General features: G+C 37.6%; 1 protein-coding gene across 4 annotated transcripts in view; it reads right to left on the minus strand.

The window, feature by feature from the left end:
- Positions 1 to 23,276, minus strand: part of TLK2 (tousled like kinase 2) — a 122,981-nt gene that overhangs the window by 18,922 nt on the left and 80,783 nt on the right. For all 4 annotated transcript variants that reach the window (XM_025436698.3, XM_025436697.3, XM_025436696.3 and 1 more), the window contains 7 exons: positions 20,561 to 20,671; positions 19,415 to 19,551; positions 12,037 to 12,189; positions 8,205 to 8,271; positions 6,749 to 6,846; positions 5,067 to 5,148; positions 148 to 239 (listed from right to left, as the gene is read on the minus strand). In XM_025436698.3, coding sequence (XP_025292483.1) covers positions 148 to 239; positions 5,067 to 5,148; positions 6,749 to 6,846; positions 8,205 to 8,271; positions 12,037 to 12,189; positions 19,415 to 19,551; positions 20,561 to 20,671 — 740 coding nt within the window. The remainder of the gene's footprint in view (positions 1 to 147; positions 240 to 5,066; positions 5,149 to 6,748; positions 6,847 to 8,204; positions 8,272 to 12,036; positions 12,190 to 19,414; positions 19,552 to 20,560; positions 20,672 to 23,276) is intronic.

The following is a 23,276-nucleotide window of genomic DNA, read 5'->3' on the forward strand; positions in this document are numbered from 1 at the left end:
TTGGTAAGATGGAACACTTACTCTCCTAGAATAGTTAGAGGAGTATGTGACACCACAACAGCAGTGCACATACCATGTTAACCTGGGGTTCACACCACAGCCACTACTCCTGAACTCTGACAAATCAGACATTCTGGCATCACTTACTTGTGGTAATTCTCCTTTTTCTCATCTCTCCAGTTTTTGTTTAACTGGTGAATTTTCACAGCTACGTATCTTTGTTCTGTTAGATCAAATGCCTACAAAGAAAAGAAATAAGTTATATTCTGGGTAAAAGCTAACAAGAATTACAGGCAAGTAATGCATTTGAAGCTTCTATTTAACACATGGATATACTCAAAACCTAAAATGCATTATTAAATACAAGCAGCCATGGATGACAACACATAACGTACTTGTTTCAGAGTTACAACCATCTTCTTAAAACTTGTGATCAGATCATTTAGAGTCTCCAGACGCACTGGCACCAAAGGGCTTAGGAAACAACCAGGCACACACCACAAACAGCAGGCCGGCCCGCGCCTCACCAGTCACTCCCAGACAGTTCTCTCTGTGGACACTGTCCGCCCTCTCTTTGACCCTGCTCCCCTGGGCTGTGTCTTACCCCTCTGCTGACATTGGGACTTGACAGGCTTCACTGGGGTGTCCTGCCACTTCTGAAATGCTGGGGACACAGACTACCTCCTCCTTGAGAAATAACCCTTCCAGATACATGTTTGTTGAGAAAATAACCTCGTAATTTGTTATATTGTGTTTATTAAAATACAAACAGAAACAGAGACAAAAACCAGTCCCACCCATATACATAAGATGGGTAAAATGAATAGCACTTTCTGATGCCAACAATGTCTGAAGTTGGTCACACCAGGTCACTTCTCTAGTACTGTCCAAAGAAAGGGATAGACTTTCTCCAAAGACCATCACAGCTGGAAAGTCCTCCATCAGCTAAGTAGTACTATACAGTGAAGGGAAGAAGGCAAACAGGTGGGTTTGTGAGGATGCTGGGTATAAATCACAATTTGGTAAAGTGAGGAGCATTTTAATATAATAGGAAATGTCTCTTATATAAAATAATTCATGGAGGAATTCCTTTGGAATGAATAGTTTTTCTTAGCTTTTAAAGTTCAGATGAGAAACTTAATACTAGAGTTCCAACATTATTACCACCCATCTGCCAGTTTCCACAAATGTATGAACAGATGAAGGTAACAGGCACAGGAAAAGTCCATGAATAGTGATGATTACTGTTCTATGGATCTTTTAAAATAAAAACTACCTCTAGGAGAACACTAAATGCAAGAGAGGGCTGCTTATAAAAGAAACTCCCAATTTATACTAAAATTAAACCAGTAGTTTTAAAAATACAAAACCACACAATTCAAACAGAATATCTTATTTCACAGAAATGGAAATTTCTGAACTCTATTTTCAGAGTGGACTCTGAAGTCCACCTGCAAACTTGTATAACATCATGGCTTTACAGCAAAGAACAATTTCAAGCCATTAAAAGCCAGATCAAATATCACCTGATTTATAAGAGCATAAGAACATTAATGACACTACAAGTGTCTTTTTTTCCACCCACCACACCATATTTCTGAATCCAAGACACTGGGATCCACCACTGATTAAAAGAAAGGCTTCTGGAGAGTGGAGAAGAGCAAAAGAAGAACTACGTGGAATGTACACATCATTGGATGAAGCATCTAAATTTTAGGAATATTAAAAGGTTTAAGGAACACACTAGGGAAAAAACAGGATAAAGAAATCACTAATGAGCAACTGGGAAGTACCAAGAATGAATTTTGATATTTTAAAAAAGTCGTCTCATTTCTGGGTTTATAGCCAAAAGAATGAAAAGCAAGGTCTTCAAGAGATATCTGCACACACATGTTCAAAGCAGTACTATTCATAAAAACCAGAAGAGGAAGCAACCCCAATGCCTACTGCCAGATGAATGGATAAAGAAAATGAAGTATGTGCATCAATGGAATATTATTCAGCCTTAAAAGAAGGAAATAAAAAGGGGGGGAGGGGAATCCTATCACAGGCTTCAACATGGATGAACGCTGAGAACATTTTGCTAAGTGAGCCAAGCCAGTCACCAAAAGACAAATATTGTGATTTTACCCATATAGCTATCTGAAAGTAGTCCAATTCATAGAAAGAGAAAGTACAACGGTGGTTAGCAGGGGCTGGGGGAGGGCAAGAGGAGAGTGGTTGATTAAATAGGTAAAGTTTTAGTTTTCTAAGATGAGAAAATTCTGGAGATCTGTTTTACAAACAACATAAACATGGCTAACACTACTGCACATTTAAAGATGGTTAATGTTGGTAAATTTTGTTTTTATCACAATTTCAAAAATTATCAAAAATAAAAAATTAAGTGTACGATTTAACAATGAAACCAAAACCAAAAAAGGTAAAAGGAAAGATGAAAGCAAAAGTGCAAAAGTTAATGGAAAAAAAAAAACAACAACCCCTAAACGCAACCCTGGGCGCTTGGGTTGCTCAGTCAGTTGGGCATCTGTCTTCAGCTCGGCTCGTGGTCTCGGGGTCCTAGAATCCAGCAAAGCCCCTGTCTTTCCTGCCCCGTCCCCCACCACTTTGAGATCTCTGCTCAGCAAGGAGTCTGCTTTTCCCTCTCCCTCTCCCCCTCCGTTATACTCATTTCTCTCCCTCTCTCAAATAAACAAAAATCTTAAAAAACAAAACCCAAATCAAAGAGTAGACTAGATCAACAAAAAAAGGTGGACTCTTGGCAGGGGAAAAAACTATTGACTAAACCTCTCTGACCTATCGGTCAAGAGATGCAAAAATGGGCAGCCCGGGTGGCTCAGCTGTTTAGTGCTGCCTTCAGCCCAGGGCCTGATCCTGGAGACCCAGGATCGAGTCCCACATCACATCAGGCTCCCTGCATGAAGCCTGCTTCTCCCTCTGCCTGTGTCTCTGCCTCTCTCTCTGTGTATCTCATGAATAAATAAAATCTTAAAAAAAGAAAAAAAGATGCAAAAATGAATATTTCATTAAAAAAGAAAATAACTAAGGTATAGATGATATTTTTAAACCAAGGTGAGGGCAGCCCAGGTGGCTCAGCAGTTTAGTGCTGCCTTCAGCCCAGGCCTGATCCTGGGGGCCTGGGATTGAGTCCTGCGTCAGGCTCCGTGCATGGAGCCTGCTTCTCTCTCTGCCTGTGTCTCTGCCTCTCTCTCTGTCTGTCTTTCATGAATAAATATAATCTTTAAACAAACAAACCAAGGTGAAACAGAAGATTTTCCAGAAAAATTAATCAAAAGTGACTTTAAGAAGGGGAAGAAAATATGAATAAATCAGTATTTGTAGAAGGAATTGAAAAGGTAGTCAAAAAGTTTTCCTTGGGGTGCCTGGGTGGCTCAGTCAGTTAAGCAGCTGCCTTTGGCTCAGGTCGTGATCTCAGGGTCCTAGGATGAAGCCCTGCATCCAGTTCCCCGCTCAGCGTAGAGCCTGCTTCTCCCTCTCCCTCTGCTGCTCTCCTTGCTTATGCTCTCTGTCAAATAATAAATAAAATCTTTAACTTTCAAGGAACCAACAATTCCTATGCAATGCATTCCAGGGCATAGGAAAAAAAAATAGGCACAACTTATTCTGGATAAGTAAGACACAGAAGCTAGACAATGCTGCCTGCACATAAAAGACAACTATGGGCCAGTCCCACTTACAAACATAGATAACAAAATATGATATATTAGAAAATCAAGCCCAATAGTACACTAAAAATAATATTCTAGTTCCGGAAGTGGATAGTGACAGTAGTCGTACAGCATTATGAATATACTTAATGCAAGTGAACTGTACACTTGAAATGGTGAAAATGGTAAATTTTTATGTATATATCACCACAGTAAAATATTAACACTAAAAAAAGGAAAACTGTTCAATCAGTATGTTGTACACCATAAACTAATATAACATTGTGTGCCAACTACAATTAACACACACACACACACACACAGGTACTAGTCGTTTTGGAAAATATATTTTTTATAACAATAAAAAGTGGGGGATAGAACTAGTTTATAGGGATCCCTGGGTGGCGCAGCGGTTTGGCGCCTGCCTTTGGCCCAGGGCGCGATCCTGGAGACCCGGGATCGAATCCCACATCAGGCTCCCGGTGCATGGAGCCTGCTTCTCCCTCTGCCCATGTCTCTGCCTCTCTCTCTCTCTCTCTCTGTGACTATCATAAATAAATAAGTAAATAAATTAAAAAAAAAAAAAAAAGAACTAGTTTATACTGTTTGTACCTGAAATGAAAACTAATTATTTTGTTCAGAAGATTTCCCATATATAAATCCATAGGGCCCAACATAAATCCTAGCAGTGAAGGCTGCAGTTCAGGAAGAGACTAAGCAGGGCCAAATAGTAAAGACTATTTAATAAATGGATTCTGCATGTAAAAGCCCGGTGCCAGAAACAGCTAGGAAGAAACTTAAGGAGGCAGTGACTAGTGAACATGTTATTGGATCTGCAGCTATCCTGAAAATAAGCTGAATTTCTCATTTAGCACAAACCAACTGGAATGGAGGCACAGCAGCCTGAACTCACTGGCCTAGCTGAGGCCGGGATGCTCCTTCAGAATGCCAGAGCTACTAAACACTCAGGGCTTAGAAGAGGAGGACATTTTAAAAACAAAAACCAGGTTTTCAAGTAAGAATGAACTTTAACACATCTATTTTGTTAAAAAATAAAACTGTAAGAATAAAAGTAACATATACTTATTTCTAACAAATGTGAGGTAGGAAATGTAAAACCAGAATAAAAATCATCACAGTTTACCCAGAAATGAGTGTTTTCCTTTCTGGTTTTTTTTTTTTTTTTTTCAAACTTGAGAACAGTGCAAAAACACTGTATCCTGCCTTAGTCACTGAAGTTTACTGGAAGCAGTTCTCCCTAAGATACAGGTTCTTAAAGTTTTTGAACTTCAACGAACAGGTATCAACCCACAATTATCACTATTTTTAATACTCTTTCAAGTTGATAATAACCAATAATTTAATCCTTAGTCTCTGTACCCAGTTTCTTACACTTACCTTGTAAACTTCACTGAAACCTCCTCTACCCAAAAGATGTAATAACAAATATCTGTCATTTAGCGTTGGATGATCTTTAAATCTGTGGAAACAGAGAATACAGAACATCCTGAGTTTAAGGACCACATAATCTCCACACTGGCAAAATTCTCAGAGTATCTTACATGCTCTACACATGATTACAGCTGCTGCTGACAGTCTGGCAACAACACCAATATAGCTAGTTGTGAACATGAAGTAAGTTATATAGTTCAAAGAGACCACACAATTACAACACACAGCACTAGCTCTAGAGCCATTAGGCATAGGTGCTAGGCTCAGCGCAATGACACCTGGACCTGTGACCTTTGTTGACCTTCCTCCCTTTCTTAAAGGTGGTTGTGCAACTACCATCACCATCCACTTGCTATAAGGTACAGACTACACCAGATCAGGGATTTTCAAACTGTACTACCTACTTAGTTCTTCCAAAGTATTCAAGAGCCACATGTTCCCACTACTCCAAAACTAATACAATAAAATGTAAAGATATTTTACACGAACTTAAAAATTATCAAGTCACATGTTCTCTGTTCATTCATTTTCTCTAAGACAGTTTTACAATATAACTGTTTTCCCCACAGAAGATTCCACCTCATGCTTTCTAACAGTAAGACAAAGAAGGGATGCTGGCAAAAATAACTTCACAAATATTTCTACCTAATTCCTAATCTTAAATAGCTCGACTGTTACTCCTGAAATAATTCTGAGACAGTGACATGCCTACAGAGAGGTGACATGACTGTGGCAGTTAGCTCCTTGTTCAGTCACAGAGTTATAGATCCCCAGTTGGGCTGACTGAATTTCACTGGGCTACCATAAAGATGATATAACAGCATCAGGGCACGTGGCACTGTGCCACCCCCCCACCCCCCCAGCCACCACCACCTCTGCCGCCATACAGCCATAAAGTACTCAGTCATGGTAACTGCTGCCGCTTCACAGAAAGAAAAGTCCATGGCTCACACTGGCCAAACAAAATTACTCAAGCTACAGCTATGTCCAAGAAAATCACATTTTGGAGTCAGAAAAACATGAATAAGAATAGATTATGGACTGAAACTACTTCCCACTTTAATCTACTTTTCAGTTGCAATCCTTTAAATAACTTATAAACAAAGGTGGGCATTCATCTACAACTAATGCACTGAACTTACGAGTCTCTTGTTTAAAATCTCAACACACAAATTGGCCCTTAAAGGTCATTCCAAAACTGGTGCCATCTCAACCAAGTAACTTTCCATGACACCATATGGTCACCCATGCTTCCACTTAGCAAGGCTCTGCAGCAATCTGAATATACATGTATCCCAACCACTAAGAACTGCAAAGCTGTATTGTTTTAGTGACCTCTACCTGTGTAAAAATGCTATAATATGTATACAGATATTTAACATATAAATCTAACATATATGTGTGTGTGTGTAAAAAAAGAAATTTATTTATTTATTTATTTATTTAAACAAAAGCAAATCATAGCTGTGTTATGTTCACAAACTTGTATTATACCTTGCAATACAGCTAAATACACCATGGAATTATTTACCCAATTTATATTAAGCAGAAACATCATTTTAGACCATTCAATTCAAGTCAGAAAGTGTTCAGCAATCTCCAACCCAACATACCCCCAAGTTGCTTACTGTGAATTATCTTCATTATGTATCCTTTTTAGTTCCCTGATATGTAGATTTCTAACCCTTTCTAGCCTTTCCAGCTCTGCCTGGATCTCTGCTTCCTCCTACAGTGAAAAGGAAAGAAATAGCTCAGAACACAGGACACTGCCTTTTCAGAATCTCATTTCAAAAACAGTAGACGTTTCTCTTTTCAAAAACTAAAGTAAATGTTTCTTTTCCACTGAAAAAGATTTAAGAACTAGAATTTTGATCATAAAAAATAAACCCACAGTATTTACTAAAATTCAAACCAACCAAATGAATACAAGAAAGAAAAAAAGCCCTCTGCTCCCATGCCGCCTCCTCTCCATCATACCCCTAGATGGAACTGCTGATAAGTGTCTCGTGTAAATTTCCAGAAATGTTCTCTGTATTTACATATAGGCACACAATTTTTTTTTTTTAAATACAAAAACCAGAGACTATCTGGTTCTGCTCGGTAAGTACAGATTATACTTGGTGCCTTAAATTCCACTGATTTAACAAGATCTGAGCACCCAGTGGGGGAAAACACATACACCAACAGCAGTTTATTAGATGCTTATTGACCATCATTACCATAAGTAGCACCTACCAAAAAAGTATGGGCTGCTAAATTTAGGAGATAAGCAATCTACATCCAAGATGCCTCTGTGAACATTGCCAATAACAAGTTTTAAGTAGGTGCCTTCATGTTACAATATGGCTGATACAAAACCACCTCAGCCAGTTTAGGCAAGAGATAAGAGCTACTATGTGATTTAAAATATCCTAAGTGTCGTCATATCAAATCTGAACCACCTGCTCATATTGTGTATTTTTTACTATAAGGATAACTACTTATGAAGCTTTATAAGATATATAGAATTATCCACTGGCGCATCATTGGTTGAAAAAGTACTTTCATTGGGTGGCTGGAGTTGATTCAAAAATTTAAAAATACGGGGATGCCTGGGTGGCTTAGCAGTTGAGCTCCTGCCTTTGGCCCCAGGGTGTGATCCTGGAGTCCCGGGATCAAGTCCCACATTGGGCTCCCTGCATGGAGCCTGCTTCTCCCTCTGCCTATGTCTCTGGCCCTCCCTTCTCATGAATAAATAAAATCTTAAAAAAATATATAGAAATACAAGAAAGGAGGGGTACCCAGGTGACTCAGCTGGTTGTGCATCTAACTCTTTATTTTGGCTCAGGTCATGATCTCAGGATCCCAAAACTGAGCTGTGAGTTGGGCTCTAAGCTCAGTGGGGAGTCTGCTTTAGACTCTCTCCCCCGCCCCACTCCCACTTGCTTTCTCTCTAAAACAAACAAATAAATAAAATCTTTAAAAAAAATACAAAATGCAATAGCTTAACTACTGAAGATTTCTACTCAAATGTGTCAAACTATGACATTTGCTTCAATACCACATGTAAACTCACTTCTCCAGACATATTTTTATTACACTTACCTTTTTAAGATGACCTAATCTGAGTTTGAAAATTTCTTCTTGTTCATGGTATTCTGCTAATGTTAACCTGGAAAATAATGGCAGAAATCCCAGTAAATTATTTGAAATTGTAGTGTGCCTATTAAGAGAAATGACAAAGCATGTCATATGATATATTCAGTCTCTCTGTTAAAATAAAAGATTATCTAGAAGTCCTCTAACAAGAGAAAACTTTTGTGATTTCTCAGATGTGACATGAAGAAAGGTCTGCAGAGCCAGAAGACTAATTTGTAAAAAATGAGAAAAGAAGTCAGCTATATTTTTACATTATTTATGAAATGAGCTTTGTCCATACAATTTCAGATGAAAATTCATTGGGAGAGGTAGCCAAAATTATATGCCTAAGTTTTTTTTGAGGGGAAAATATTAAGCCGATGGATTTGATTATTTCTGATAACTCTTAGACCTTTCTACTATAATAACAAGGAGAAGAACAACACAGTAGAAGAGTCCAGGATTTGGAGTCTGAAGTCTAGAGTTCAAATTGCAACTCAGGCCATGTGACCTTGGACAAAGCAACTTTAACTTAAATCTTAGTTTCTTAAACATTTAGCAAGTAATAACCCCCCACCTAACAAAGCTGCTGTGCCTATTAAATGAAAATGTGAAATAATCCATATTGTATAGTTTCTTTTTAAAAAAAATTATTTATTCATGAGAGACACAGAGAGAGAGGCAGAGACATAGGCAGAGGGAGAAGCAGGCTCCATGCAGGGAGCCCGATGTAGGACTCGATCCCAGAACTCTGGGATCATGACCTGAGCCAAAGGGAGACACCCAACCACTGAGCCACCCAGATGTCCCAATAAATAAAATCTTAAAAAAAAAAAAAAAAAAGAAAGGAATGAGCATTTAAGAAGTGACAGCTTACTCTTCTATCTTCACTTTCTTCATACTCTAGAAGCACACACATATACTTCAAAGTTTCAGGTGTCACTGTTTAGATATATTCTAAATAGCTGAAGGAAGAAATAGCTATCCTATCAACCAGGCAGGGCTACAAAATAGCCTTTGAGATCTGACTAAAATAAAATAAAAAGAATAGCAAGAAGAAATGTATCCACTAGGGCTGTTACGCTTGTCTCTTCACTGTGCAGAAATACTAAAATCCATTATTCTGTATCACACCAGTTAAAAAAGGAGAAATGAAAAATCATAGCTAGGGACTCTCCTTGCCTGAAATAGGTTCAATACCAGGATGGATAATGTGACTCACACTAAGGCTCCAGAGGAATGTTTTTGGCTTCTGGCCAAAGGAATGAGCCAAGTCACAGATACTCTAATTAAAAACTGGACTGAAAACCTTCCAGCCTGGATTTTACACAGGACTCCAGATGGCAACTGCTTACTGACACACTACTGGCCTGGACTGAATTCTAATTATTGTTCTATGGCAAGGAAACAGCCTATGCCTTCTATTACTCCTAAGCCAATGGTCTTATGATAATTTTCAAGTAATAATGGAGGGAGAGTCTCTCCACAAAATAAATATGGGAGTGGTAGCAAAAGAAGACAATGATCAGATTACTGTGTATAACATTTGCCCAGAAAAATTTAAAATCTGGGCTCCTACTTGGACTTTCTGAAAGGAAAGACTTTAAATTTAGAATCTAGTTTTAAAATATTTATTTGTAAGAATGAACATGTTTCCCAAGCTTATGCACTGTGCGTATTCTTATCACTATACTCAATGTAATTATTAGTTAATTACAATGTAATTATTAGTTAATTATTAATCTGTTCATTTCTCCTAAATAAACCATTAGCTCCTAAGACTGGGGCTATATTCTTAGCTCTGTATCCCCAGTGTCCAGAACAGGGCCAACTGTATAATAAGCATTTAACACAGATTTACAAAATGAGTGGCAAGGTAAAGGCTCCCCAACACATCAGGTATATATGGAGTGAGGACTGGTGTAAGCTATCTTTCTCACTGGAATGGGATATCATGGTCTTTTAAAAATAGTGTAATACAAGTATTATTATACTTGAGATGGATTATGTTAATATGTTTTTAAGAACTGATATGAAAACATAAAGGCAAAAGACATTCTTCAATAAATCATACAATATCATTATTATCTTTTATTTGTGTCTATCTTTGGATCTGAAACTTATTTTCAAAGAATCCCATAATGACAGCTGTACCAAATTTCTTTTTCCCTTGAAAAACCAATTCACCCACTACAGATACACTGATTACAATACCAGTAACTGTCTCTATGAAAAATGTATTTAAAATTTCAAGTATCTGAGCGCCTGGGTGGCTCAGTGATTGAGTGTCTGCCTTTGGCTCAAGGTATGATCCTGGGTCCTGGAATTGAGTCCCACATCGGGCTCCCTGCGTGGAGCCTGCTTCTCCCTCTGCCTCTTTTTCTGTGTTTCTCATGGATAAATAGATAAAAATCTTTAAAACATAAAATTTCAAGCATCCAATTGAGAAATCAACTTCATGGCCACCATCAACTCTTCAGAAACTGCCTATACTATCTGTACATCTTTTTCCCCTTTTTTTATTTGAAAGTTTCTTGAAGACAGAGGTGCTGACTTAAATTTGTCTTTGGGGTATGTATGAGGAATATTTTAAGTAGGTGAGTAATATATAGGTTATTTCCCATGTCAATTTTGTTTTGGAGTTCCTGCTTAGTTGGCAAACTATAGCCCATAAGCAAGTCAGCTCACTCTATTTTTGTAAATAAAGTTTCATTGGAACACAGCCATACCCATTCATTTATGTATTGCCTGTGGCTGCTTTCAGGCTACAACAGATGAGCTGAGTAGCTGCAATAGAGACCTTCTAGCCTACAAAGCATGAAATATTTACCATTATTGAAAAATCTTGTCAACAACTGTCCTAGAAGAAGATTCTCTTAGCGGAGTGGATTATCAAGAATGTGATAATCAATTAGGGAAATATGACACATGGCAAGGATAAAAAAGACAGCATCTATACTAAGGATCTTCTACCCCTCACATTCATGCAGACTAACTGCTGATTGGCAGTGGAAAAGACGACTACACTGTCACTGAAGATACTGGTGTTTTCCTTAGGTCCACGGAAGAGGAAAAAATGGTGATGTCAAGATTTGGCTTATTGGGAAAATACTCTTTTCTAAAAATAATATATTTTTTTCTTAGCTTACTCCTAAAATTTGAGACTGTTAACTAAGTGCTGTTTAGACCATAAAGAGCATTCTTCAGCTGTGCATTCTTTAGTTCAAAATAGTAGCTGGGGGCAGCCCTGGTGGCTTAGTGGTTTAGGGCCGCCTTCGGCCTAGGGCCTGATCCTGGAGACCCAGGATCGAGTCCCACATCAGGCTCCCTGCATGGAGCCTGCTTCTCCCCCTGCCTGTGTCTCGGTCTCTCTCTCTCTCTCTGTCTCTCATGAATAAATAAATAAAATCTTAAAAAACAAAAACAAAACAAATAGTGGCTGGGTAATACCCATAAGATGATACTGAGGTACCATAACCCAGATCCACACATAAGCAACTATACAATTTGACGATCACAATGACATCACATTTGTTACAAGGGTGGCCAAAGACCATGACGCCAAGTTAAGAGACATTATTTCTCCCACTTATTCAAAAATACCTGAGATCAGGACTAAGAAAATGAATTTTACAAGGTTTTAATATATGTTGTGAGTAAATCCATAAATGTAACTAAAAAGAAGGCTAATGCTCTAGAAATCCGCATAATTTATCATTTTGTCCAGTGGCACTCAACAGGACATGAGTATTTTGGGGAGAGTATAGTTTCTCACAATTCACATTAATAAAGAACATACGTTTCATTTTCAGCTCCATTGGTCTTGCTTTTCCGCTGTTTCTGCTCATTGGTTGCTGGAGGGGCCTGTCCCATGGCAGGAGGTTTCCGCTTTGCTAACATTTTCCGTTGTCTTTCTATCTCTTCCCTCTGTGAATTTATCCTTTCCTGTTGCCTAGAGATAGAAAAGATGTGGCACAGAAGGTGATAAAAAAATTGTAACATGGCTGTAGAATAAATATCTTGGTATGTATATATGTGATAGGCTTCAGAAAAAATAAGCCCTTTCAATCAATAAAGATTTGATTTTAACTTCAGGTTAGAAGAGCCAAATAACTGATGACAGAAAGAAGTTTTGGAATGAGTCTGTGCTTTAAGACGGTAGTTATAATTTTTCTCAGACCAGGAAAGCAGGCAGGAACAATATCCAATTTCCACTGCAACCTTATTTTCTGACTCAGGAAGAATTTTCTGATTTCTTTTTAACAGTTAAGAAAACAACTCTTGGTATGACCCCACTAAAAACCTGTTATTTCTATAAGAAAATTACAAAAGGTTCCAAGCGCCTTTTAATTTTTTATTTGGATTAAAGTCTCCTCAAATTTTATCTAAAAGCATAGCTAATATGAAGGATGCTAAACAAAGTAAAAAAAGATTTTCTTTTTAGAGCTATCGTTCATTTTACTCTAAGTGAGCCATTACCACCCCCACAGTCATTCCCACTCACTGATATGGTCAAACTTAAACTAAGTTTTTCAAAAATAAGTACTCTCAGAGAAAGCACAGTAAGGCCTTGCAACTCATAAAAACTCCTTAGAGAATGGGGCAAAATGAATTCGTAAAAAACATCTACAAAGATTCTTCAGATATCTAACATCATCACCATTAATGGATGTCCTAATAAGAAGTCAGAATTTTCTAAAATAAACCCATTTGCGGGCAGACCGGGTGGCTCAATGGTTTAGCGCCGCGTTCAGCCCAGGGCCTGATCCTGGAGACCTGGGATCGAGTCCCACATCGGGCTCCCTGCATGGAGCCTGCTTCTCTCTCTGCCTGTGTCTCTGCTGCGCACCCCCCCCCCGTGTCTCTCATGAATAAATAAAATCTTAAAAAAATAAAAATAAATTTAAAAAACCCATTTGCAAATTAGGAGTCAGTAAAAATAGCAATACTAGAAAACCACTTTGTCTCATATATGCCTAACAGATACTAAAAAGTCTGGAGACCTGGCATATTAAAAATATACCAAGATTTGGGATTAACCATTTTAAAATAAAATAAAATATTGAAATCTTTAAATCACCTACCCTAGTTGAAAATCAAATGCTAACTCCTCCTTCTCTCTCTACCCTGCTTCCTCCCACCTCCTTTTCTTGATCCCACCTTCATTTCTACAGAATGACGGAATCTAAGTTTTTAACCGATTTTCAAATGAAGTCTATTCAACCTTCTTCAGAACCTCAACATTGTAGTAGTCAATCTCTAGTCAATCCCTATACACAGTGTATTTTTTCTCGGAAGAATAACAACCAGAAAAACAAGACTGTATTCCAGGGTAGATACCTACAATTCATACTCCTATAGCTAGAGGGACAATACTGTAAGCAAGATTAACCTAATCAAAGCATTGTAAATAAATATTCATCTAATAATACAATTCCTCTGGCTTCAGGATGAGCTGATTACTAAATAGATGTCAATTTAACAGCAAAATGGAAACCATAGAGTTTTGTTTGTCTGAAAAAAACTTTTTAGGGCAGCCCCAGTGGCGCAGCGGTTTAGCGCCACCTGCAGCCCAGGGCGTGATCCTGGAGACCCGGGATCGAGTCCCACGTCAGGCTCCCAGCACGGAGCCCGCTTCTCCCTCTGCCTGTGTCTCTGCCTCTGTGTGTGTGTGTGTGTCTCTATGAATAAATAAATAAAGTCCTTAAAAAAAAAAAAAACTTTTTAAAACTATCATTAAAGATGTGCCTCCCCACCAAAATACATGTATACGGCTTGAAAGACTTCTAGATTGAGACTAGAATCCGTAGGTAAAATCACAATCTTTCCTCTGATTCATGTCTTCCAGAAAACACTGTCTCAGAATAGCCTCTCAAGGAGTTTCTCAATCAAAACATTGGTAAAATATCTTTAGCTCCTTTTCTATCCTTTCATGGACCATGAATGCAAGGCACAGTATACTCTCTAGAGATGATTATATAGTATATAGTTTAAACTATAAACTAAAGAGGGCAAGTGGAGTGCCACAGTGTCTTATCTTTGAAAACGAGCTGCTCTGGAAGATTGAGATTTTCAGCAATCATCTTTATTAAACATAAAATAAAACTAATTTTCTATTAGTTTCCAGTAAGAATCCAAAAAATTTGGTCTCCAGAGATTCATCAAGAAAGAGGCCCCACAGCCATCATATGTGTAATGCATAAATACAGCGTACAATGATGCCAAAACTTGGGGAAATTTTAAACTGCATATTCTGAGAACAAGAACACTTTCTTGAACGTGAAAATGCAGAGATCACAATTATATACAATATAGTAACAATTCCTATATTAATTCTTGATATTCTTAAAATGATTTAGCTATTTATACTTACAAATAAAAATCACCTAAAGACAGTCCTATCAGTGATACTTCATTTACATTTATTTTGGGAGTAGAATCTGGAATTATGTCAGTAAACTGTAACTCATCTTAGAAAAGAACCATGTCTATCAAGCCTTATACCTCTAATACATGACAGTTGCTTTTTAGAGTTGATCCTTAAATACTTCTTGCATTGTATCAATTTTAGAGAATAATGGCCATTCATCACCCATAGAAAGAGTATTTCCACTATCTTTCTTTCTTTAAGATTTTATTTATTTATTCAGGAGAGACACAGAGAGAGAGGCAGAGACACAGGCAGAAGAAGCAGGCAGAAGAAGCTCCCTCTGCGGGGAGCCTGATGTGGGACTCTATCCAGGGACTCCGAGATCATGTCCTGAGCCAAAGGCAGATGTTCAACCACTGGGCCACCCAGGCATCCCTCCACTATCTTTTATAGAGGTATTGATATCTGATAATCCACCTCATTCAAATCTAAATAACCCTATTTAAAAAGCCATTACCTCTTAAAAGAAAACAAGACAACCATAGTCTTAGGCACCATTACAGATTGAAGTCGGTCACCTAAAAAGATATGTTAAAGTTCTAACACCCAGGACTTCAGATTATAACCTTTGGAGATAGGGTCACTGAAGATGTCATTACTTAAAATGAGGTCATACCGGAGTGCAGTAGGCCCTTAATTCAACATGACTAATGTCCTTATAAAGGGAGAGAAGACACTGTGACACATAGAGGGAATAGCATGTGAAGATGGAGGCAGAACCTGAAGCTATGTTTCCACAAGCCACAGAATGTCAAAGAATGATCCTCCCTAGAAGCTTCAGAGGAAGTATGGTCTGTCAACACCTAGGTTTTGGATTTCTGGCCTCCTAAACTGTGAGAGAATAAATTTATGTTGTTTTAAATCACCTAATTTGGGATGCCTGGGTGGCTAAGTGGTTGGGCATCTGCCTTTGGCTCAGGGCATGATCCCAGGATGGAGTCCTGCACTAGGCTCCATGCAGGGAGCCTGCTTCTTACTCTGCTTATGTCTCTGCCTCTCTCAAGAATAAATAAATGAAATCTTTAAAAATAAATAAACAAACTGCCTAATTTATGATATTTTGTTACAGTAGCCCTAGGAAATGAATACAGACACCTTCAACAGTAAAACTGTATTCCAGACTCCAACCATACTATACAGTAACTAGTAAGAGAGATATTAAAAAACAAATGCACGTATTTTTAGACATCATTTTAACCAAAGGGACAAAAAATTTAGTAATGATCTACAGATAACTCCTGAATATACCAGATAAAAATTTTTACAGATTTCCAGAATTTTGTGTTCTTTATCTACTGTGTAATGGTATGGACACTCAACGGAGATCTGACACTTAGAACATCAACCAAGAGTTGTTTTTCATCATAGATCATGTGACAAAGAATCACATGGTTCACAAGAAATCATTTTAAAATGGGATTCTAGGGACGCCTGGGTGGCTCAGTCAGTTAAGCATCAGACTCTTGACCTCAGCATCATGAATTTGAGCCCCACTTTGGGCTCCACATTGGGCATGGAGCCTACTTAAAAAGGGGGCAGGGGGGTGGATTCTATTACTCCTTCTACACCAGAATAAATACCAAGACTATCATTACAACGCTAGAAGTTTAATTTACTCCTGTTGATAATCCATATCTTCTTAAGTGACCACAATTTTGTATATGGTCAAACCTCATGACTTTAATAATATTGTTTATTTCAATATAAACAAAATTTTTTTTAAAGATTTTTATTTATTTATTCATGAAAGACACAGCAAAAGAGAGGCAGAGACATAGAGGGAGAAGGAGGCTCCATGCAGGGAGCCTGATGTGGGACTTGATCCCGACACTCCAGGATCACGCCCTAGGCTGAAGGCAGGTGCTCAACTGCTGAGCCACCCAGCGGCCCTAAACAAAATCTTAATAAAGAATTTTTTCCCTGTTTGAGGAAAGCATCCTAGGAACCTAATTGGAAAGCAAGGACCTTTGAGGAATGCACTAACTACTCTACATCTAGACTTTCCAGCCTGCTCTTCTAATCTACAGATTCTGGACTTGAGTGACAGCCCAACCAGCCCTGCCCTCTGCAGACTAGTCAACTCCCACAACCCAAAGCCTTCATCTATCCTGTCAATACTGCTTCTCTTGCCTGATGGTGATTTTGTACAAATCAATGGTTTTTGTAAACTGACAGCCTCTTTTAGCTTGTCTGAAGTCAAAGAGAATTTCTTATCAGTGACAAGGATCTCCTTTCTGTCCCGAATGGGTTTTCCGACAATTCTAACCCAAAGTTTTATATATCTTCCTCTCTCTAGAGTTCACTTGTAGCACTGAATGTGTAAACGTATGACAGATTTTGCCAACTCTCGGATTCTCTGATTAATATATTCAACAACCTTTACATCATCTGTTTGAGCTTTATATTTCAGAAATAAGGCCGGCATATACTTAGGCTCAGTACTTAATGGTGAAATTTAGATCTGTTTAATAAAAATGAAAACCACCCCCACCACCACCAAAAGCAATTTTTTTGATTACCTCATCACTGACTGAGACTTTAAGACTTCAAAGGAAGAGTATACTGAGTAAACCACAGTATATAACATAACTATATTCTCAGAACTGTAAAATTCGCTACTTTCTGGGACACCTGGGTGGCTTAGTCGGTTAAGCATCTGCCTTCAGCTCAGGTCATGATCCCAGGACCTGGGATGAGGACCCACAGGGGGCTCTCTGCTTAGTGGAGAGCCTGTTCCTCCTTCTTCCTCTGCCACTCTCTCTGCTTGTGCTTGCTCTAATAATTAAAATCTTTAAAAAAAAAAAAAAAAAAGCTACTATTTCAGTAGGTTCAAACATACTTTGGAAAGGAAAAAACTGCAATACAACTCTGATTTACCTACTAGGTGGTAAATTTTCTATTGTAGGGAATTAATAAAGATCACTCGAAAAGAGCAGAGGAACAAAGTAAAAACAAAAGAATTGCACTGAGGGTCCTGCTGAGACTGTATTTAATTATCTGATTAAATTTTTAAATGTTAAAAAAATAAATAAATAAATAAATTTTTAAATGTTTTGAGGTTTGTCTCTTCCTATAAAACCTAGCACTACTACCTGGTGTTTAGCTACTTCATCCCCAAAATATGTATCATGGAGTTTCTTATATACAGAGAATAATCATTTATGAGGATATCAAATATAGCCTTAAAACTGAAGAACTTCAGCTTCTGCATTAAAACTGAAAGGGGAACAGCCCAGATGGCTCAGCGGTTTAGTGCTGCCTTCAGCCCAAGGGCCTTGATCCTGGAGACCAGGGATTAAGTCCCACGTCAGGCTCCCTGCATGGAGCCTGCTTCTCTCTCTGCCTCTCTCTTTCTCTCCCTGTGTCTCGCATGAATAAATAAATAAAATCTTAAAAAAAAAAAAAAAAAAAAAAGGAAAGAAAGAAACTGGACGGTATGCCAATCTCAGGGCAATTTACACGTCCTAGTCAGGGTGCCATGCCTCCATGTAGCAGCCATTTCCACTGCCCTGGTGCATCTCTGCTCTCACCAGCCACCTATGCTTAGCACTTTAGAATGGATGTCGTTCTGAGCCTCTGGCACCTGGCCTAACTCAGAAGGCTTTGTTTTTCTTCCTGGGTATTGTATCTTTCACTCAACAGCTAGACTCTTATCACACCAAATTACACATACTTAAGGTACAAGTGTGAGGCAAAAACATACCAAAGCTAAGTGGAGGGTAATGTATGATACATAAGACAGTGACTACTAATGTGCAATCCAGAGGTTAGGATTATTAATAAGATCAAAATCTGTACTTTATTTCAAGCATAAATGTTATTTATGTTTCATTGCTATTAAAGGAGTCCCACACTCTCCAATTACTGCTCAAGAAGCTACATCAGCAAGGAAAAGGAAAAGCAGTCTATGGAACCATCCTATTCACCATGACCCACAGATTGAAAGTTTGAGTCCTCAATTAAAAACACAATGCCCTTCCCCCCAGCCTCAGATGAAAATAATCTAGCAAATAAAGACAAATAAGATATACCAAAAGGTACAACATAAAGATATATATCTTTTTAAGTCCAGAGCTAATATTAGCTATTTACACAGTTGGAATTTAAGATTTTAAATGTCAATTTCCTCCTTCAAGTAGACACTTGAATGTTTCAAACCAAAGTTAAAAGTGAAGTTAGAAGATAAAGTGAATGAGTGCTTAAGATTCCAAGCTGCTGACAGACACACACTGTGGCTGGCCCCTAGCCTGACCACTGGCTCAGCCTCTGACTTTAAGGGAGCCGCTATCTCAAATCACCGGACACCATCTCCTTAAAGGGCCTCAGAGACATATCTTATAAGGTTCTTCTAGGGTTTTATTTTGCTTTCTACCTAATTCAGGACATTCTTCCTTAGGTCTTTGCCTATTTCATTTCTCTGTGGGCCCAGAATCAATAAGCTCACTGACTCCTTGTGAAAATACATTACATAATTTAAAAAAAAAAAAAAAAAAAGTCAAGTACCAGATTTTTCTTCCTTAACTTCAGCAATTCTAATTCTTTTAAATTTTAATGTAGAACTCATTTACTATTTCTCTGATTGTGTCATTTTTCCCAGCACTTCACCTCATTCCCTATGTCTCTTTACACATGTAAGGACTGAAGTTGAATGAAGAGGTGCCTACCACTACTAAAATTTTTAATGACTACAATTACAGAAAACTTAAACTAACTTTTCAATTTCATTTAATCAATGCAGTTCACTTACTTGATAAGGTTCTGAAAAGCATAACCATCTGTCCATTGTTCAGTAAAAGAGGCCCCATGTCGAACAGTGGTAAAGTGGCCCAATCTCAAGCGGTCTTGCATGCTCTTATCTCTACATGCCATCTTTTCCTGTTTTGACTTAGGGGAAAGGACAAATAGAAAATAACTTTATTCTCCTATGAGAACTCAGATACAGCATGATGCTTATTTTTTGTACTATATTGATCAAAATTTAGTACAACTGGCTGACTCTACGTGGTCTTCAGGAAGTACCCTAAAACTTTAAATAAATTCTCTGTATTAACATGTATGATATTATTTCTAAGATTAAAAATGAAAAAAGTGGTTTCCTTTCTATAAAATTAATGAATTAAAAACAAAGTCCTCCTCAGTATCTTTGACATTAATAAAATAACCTACTTCCCTTTTATCAGTGCTCCCTGTCTTTTTAACAGCATTCCAAAGATTCCAGCAGAAGTAACCACCAATCGGTCTGAAATCTCTAGCTTATAATAATTTATTTCATTAGCAATACTGTTTCCATCTATGATAAATACACATTAGGGATATAATTTTAAAAACTTTCAAGAAAGAGTTACTAATAACTAGCAACTAATCAATTACTATATTAAAGGAAACACCAGCCAATTAAAGTAGTTGCATTTTAAATAAATAAATAAAGTAATTGCATTCAAGTATATATCAACTTAATTTTTTCAAAGCATAAAAAGCACTTAATTATCACATTACTATAAATGTAAAGTTACTCCAAATACCATCTCTAAAATGGAAGTCTAAGTATTGCTAAATGTTTGTAATACCAATAGGATGTGCATTTCAATTAACAGGATGAATGTTAAGAATTCAGGAGAGCAACACTGCAAATAAACTCAAGTGGGACAAGCTATCCCTGTGCAATCAACATTACACTCAAAGCAAGGCACAATCAGAAATAACGTCCCAAATTATCACTCTGGACACTAGGGCCAGTGTCCACGTAAGAAAGAATTCTAATTGTCAAACCATAATGAGTCTTCTCATAAAAGCCCTATTCTCCAGTATGTGCATCTTAGGTAAGGTACAAGGAGCAACACCAATGCCACACCCTGAGCACCCGGGGATGCTGGCCACCAACCAAGATACTCACCTTTTCTATGAGAAGTTTCTTGCTCATTGTCACACATCGATTCAATCGTTCTTTGTACTTCTCTAGCATCTTTTGCTGCTCGTCAATCTGCCGCCTCAAATCACAGTTGGCCTTCAAGGGGAAAACAGTTTTTAAATTAGCTCCAAGGAAGACAGATTAATACAAAAGCAGTTTTTAGGGAGTCCAACCATAATTTCCTATTGTGCAATCAAAAGCAAAATTAAGGTTCAAAGAGCTAAGAGTAACTAGATTTAAAAAACAAATACTTCATTCCTTTATTCTCTCTTCATAAACTTGTCTATTTAATAAAAATGAATTGTTACTACAAGTGAGCAAGTTTTCTACTGATCATGTTTTACTCCTCTCAAAAGGCAGTTATTATAGGCAAATCAAGTACATCACATATACCTAAACTGTCACAAAACAAAAACCTACAATTAATGAGATGTTTAAAACACATTCAAAAGGTAATTAAACACTTTAAAGCACTCACAGAATACTTACAAATGATAATTAAATACAAAAAAATTACAAAATTTTAAAAAAACTACATAATGTTATGTTCAATTGTTCCTTGTTTATTTATTCTGTTTCCAAAGAAAAAGAGACATGAATTTACATAAATGTTTCTTACCAGGGAAACCAGGCACACCCATGCCTGCATAAGACAGAACTAACAAACAAGATGAATAGGAGGTCCTGGTTCTCAAGAATGCCACAATGTAAATACGCAGTCAATTTAGCTGTGGTCAGAAGAAAGGGCTAAATACTTTGAAAAAGTCAAACCTCCTACAATAACAGAGAAGGGAAGAACCACTAACCCAAGGTCAATTTCGACTTGCAATTTTTAAACTTATATTAACAAAAGATCTCTATTCTTTCAGCAAATAAATGCTACTTTATAATAAAGTGCTTGAGTTGTGAAAAAGATCTGGTATTTCCCAATCAAATGATATACGTGTTTCTGAAACAATAAAAAAGCACAAATGGAAGATATTACAGGCACGTAATTTTTGAGACTTTATAGCTTCATTTTTAAAGTGACCAATGTACAACAGCTTCCATTGCCAATTTCTACTCTCCTTATATGTATAATTTCTATCAGTTCTTTGTATAGAGTTCTATGGACCACTCTACCAAAAGCAAAAGTGCAAAAGTGCATTTGGATAAATGTGACTGATTCATAATAAAGAATCTATGGAAGGACGCCTGGGTGGCTCAGCGGTTGAGCATCTGCCTTTGGCTCAGGGCGTGATCCCCAAGTCCTGGGACTGAGTCCCACATCGGGCTTCCTGCATGGAGCCTGCTTCTCCCTTTGCCTATGTCTCTGCCTCTGTGTGTGTGTCTCTCATGAATAAATAAATAAAATCTTAAAAAAAAAAAAAAAAAGCCTCTCTTCATTGAAAGATGGAGAAAAGGAAACAAAAAACCAGACCTAGTAAAAATATTTGAGTCAGGAAAAAGAGTATCAGCTTGAGAATGATGAAAATGATCTCCCTAATCAAAAGAACATTTTAGAATACAGCATGTCATATTCCATAAAACACAAAAAGACATGGCAACTATGAAATCAGAGTCAAAAACTGTAAGGAATGTGGTTTTGGGATGGAATAAGAAAGTGAATTAGAGGGGATCCCTGGGTGGCTCAGCGGTTTAGCGCCTGCCTTCGGTCCGGGGTGTGATCCTGGAGTCCAGGGATCGAGTCCCACATCGGGCTCCCTGCATGGAGCCTGCTTCTCCCTCTGCCTGTGTCTCTGCCTCTCTCTCTCTCTCTCTCTCTCAGTCTGTGTCTCTCATGAATAAATAAATATTAAAAAAAAAAGTGAATTAGATAAGGGGAATAAAATCAAGTAAACTAAAAATGTAAATATTAGAATCAAAACTGATATAAGATACAGTAAACAACAGAAAATATAAGGAAGACAAATTAATGTTTAATGAGATTCAGAAAAAAAGATCAATCATGTTTAAAGAAGACTTGAAGTGATAGAAATAAAGGGAAGAGATCAGAGATTCAAGCTAGAAACCAAGGAGGAGACCAACAGAAGATAGAGGCAAAAATTAAGCATAACCACACATTTCTAGAATAAAAATTTAGAGACTCTTGTATAGATGTACCCTGGCAAAAATTTTTGAAATACAAGAATAAGAGGAGCAAGTACCTATAACAATCATAGAAAACAGATTACAGGGTTTGTTCCTTTGGTCATAGTCTTCTCAGAAATAGTAAATGCTAAGAAAAAATATAAAATGTGCATACACATGTGTGTCTGCATCATACAACAAGGAGGTTAGAGGAGAAGCCTAACAAGTTATGACACAAAAAGAACACCTTTTATTTTCTTTTTAAGAACACCTTTTAAATGGGAAGGCAAGAGAAAGAATTCTCAAATCTACAAGGAAACAAAAAAACACTAATATATCCTTCTTAAAAAATAATTACTGGGATGCCCGGGTGGCTCAGCGGTTGAGCGCTTGCCTACGGCTCAGGTCGTGATCCCAGGGTCCCGGGATCAAGTCCCACATTGGGCTCCCTGCGTGGAGCCTGCTTCTCCCTCTGCCTCTGTCTTTGGTTGCAGTCAACCAAAATATGAAATAAGACCAAAAAATAATAATACTGCCAATGAGCTTAACATATTACTAATTATTGTAAATTAGGTCATAAAACTGCTTGTAATATAAGAATTATTCTTATACAAAATATTAAAAGTAATAA

The sequence above is a fragment of the Canis lupus genome, chromosome 9 (genome assembly GCF_003254725.2).
Source record: "Canis lupus dingo isolate Sandy chromosome 9, ASM325472v2, whole genome shotgun sequence".
In the NCBI taxonomy this organism is placed as follows: domain Eukaryota; kingdom Metazoa; phylum Chordata; class Mammalia; order Carnivora; family Canidae; genus Canis; species Canis lupus.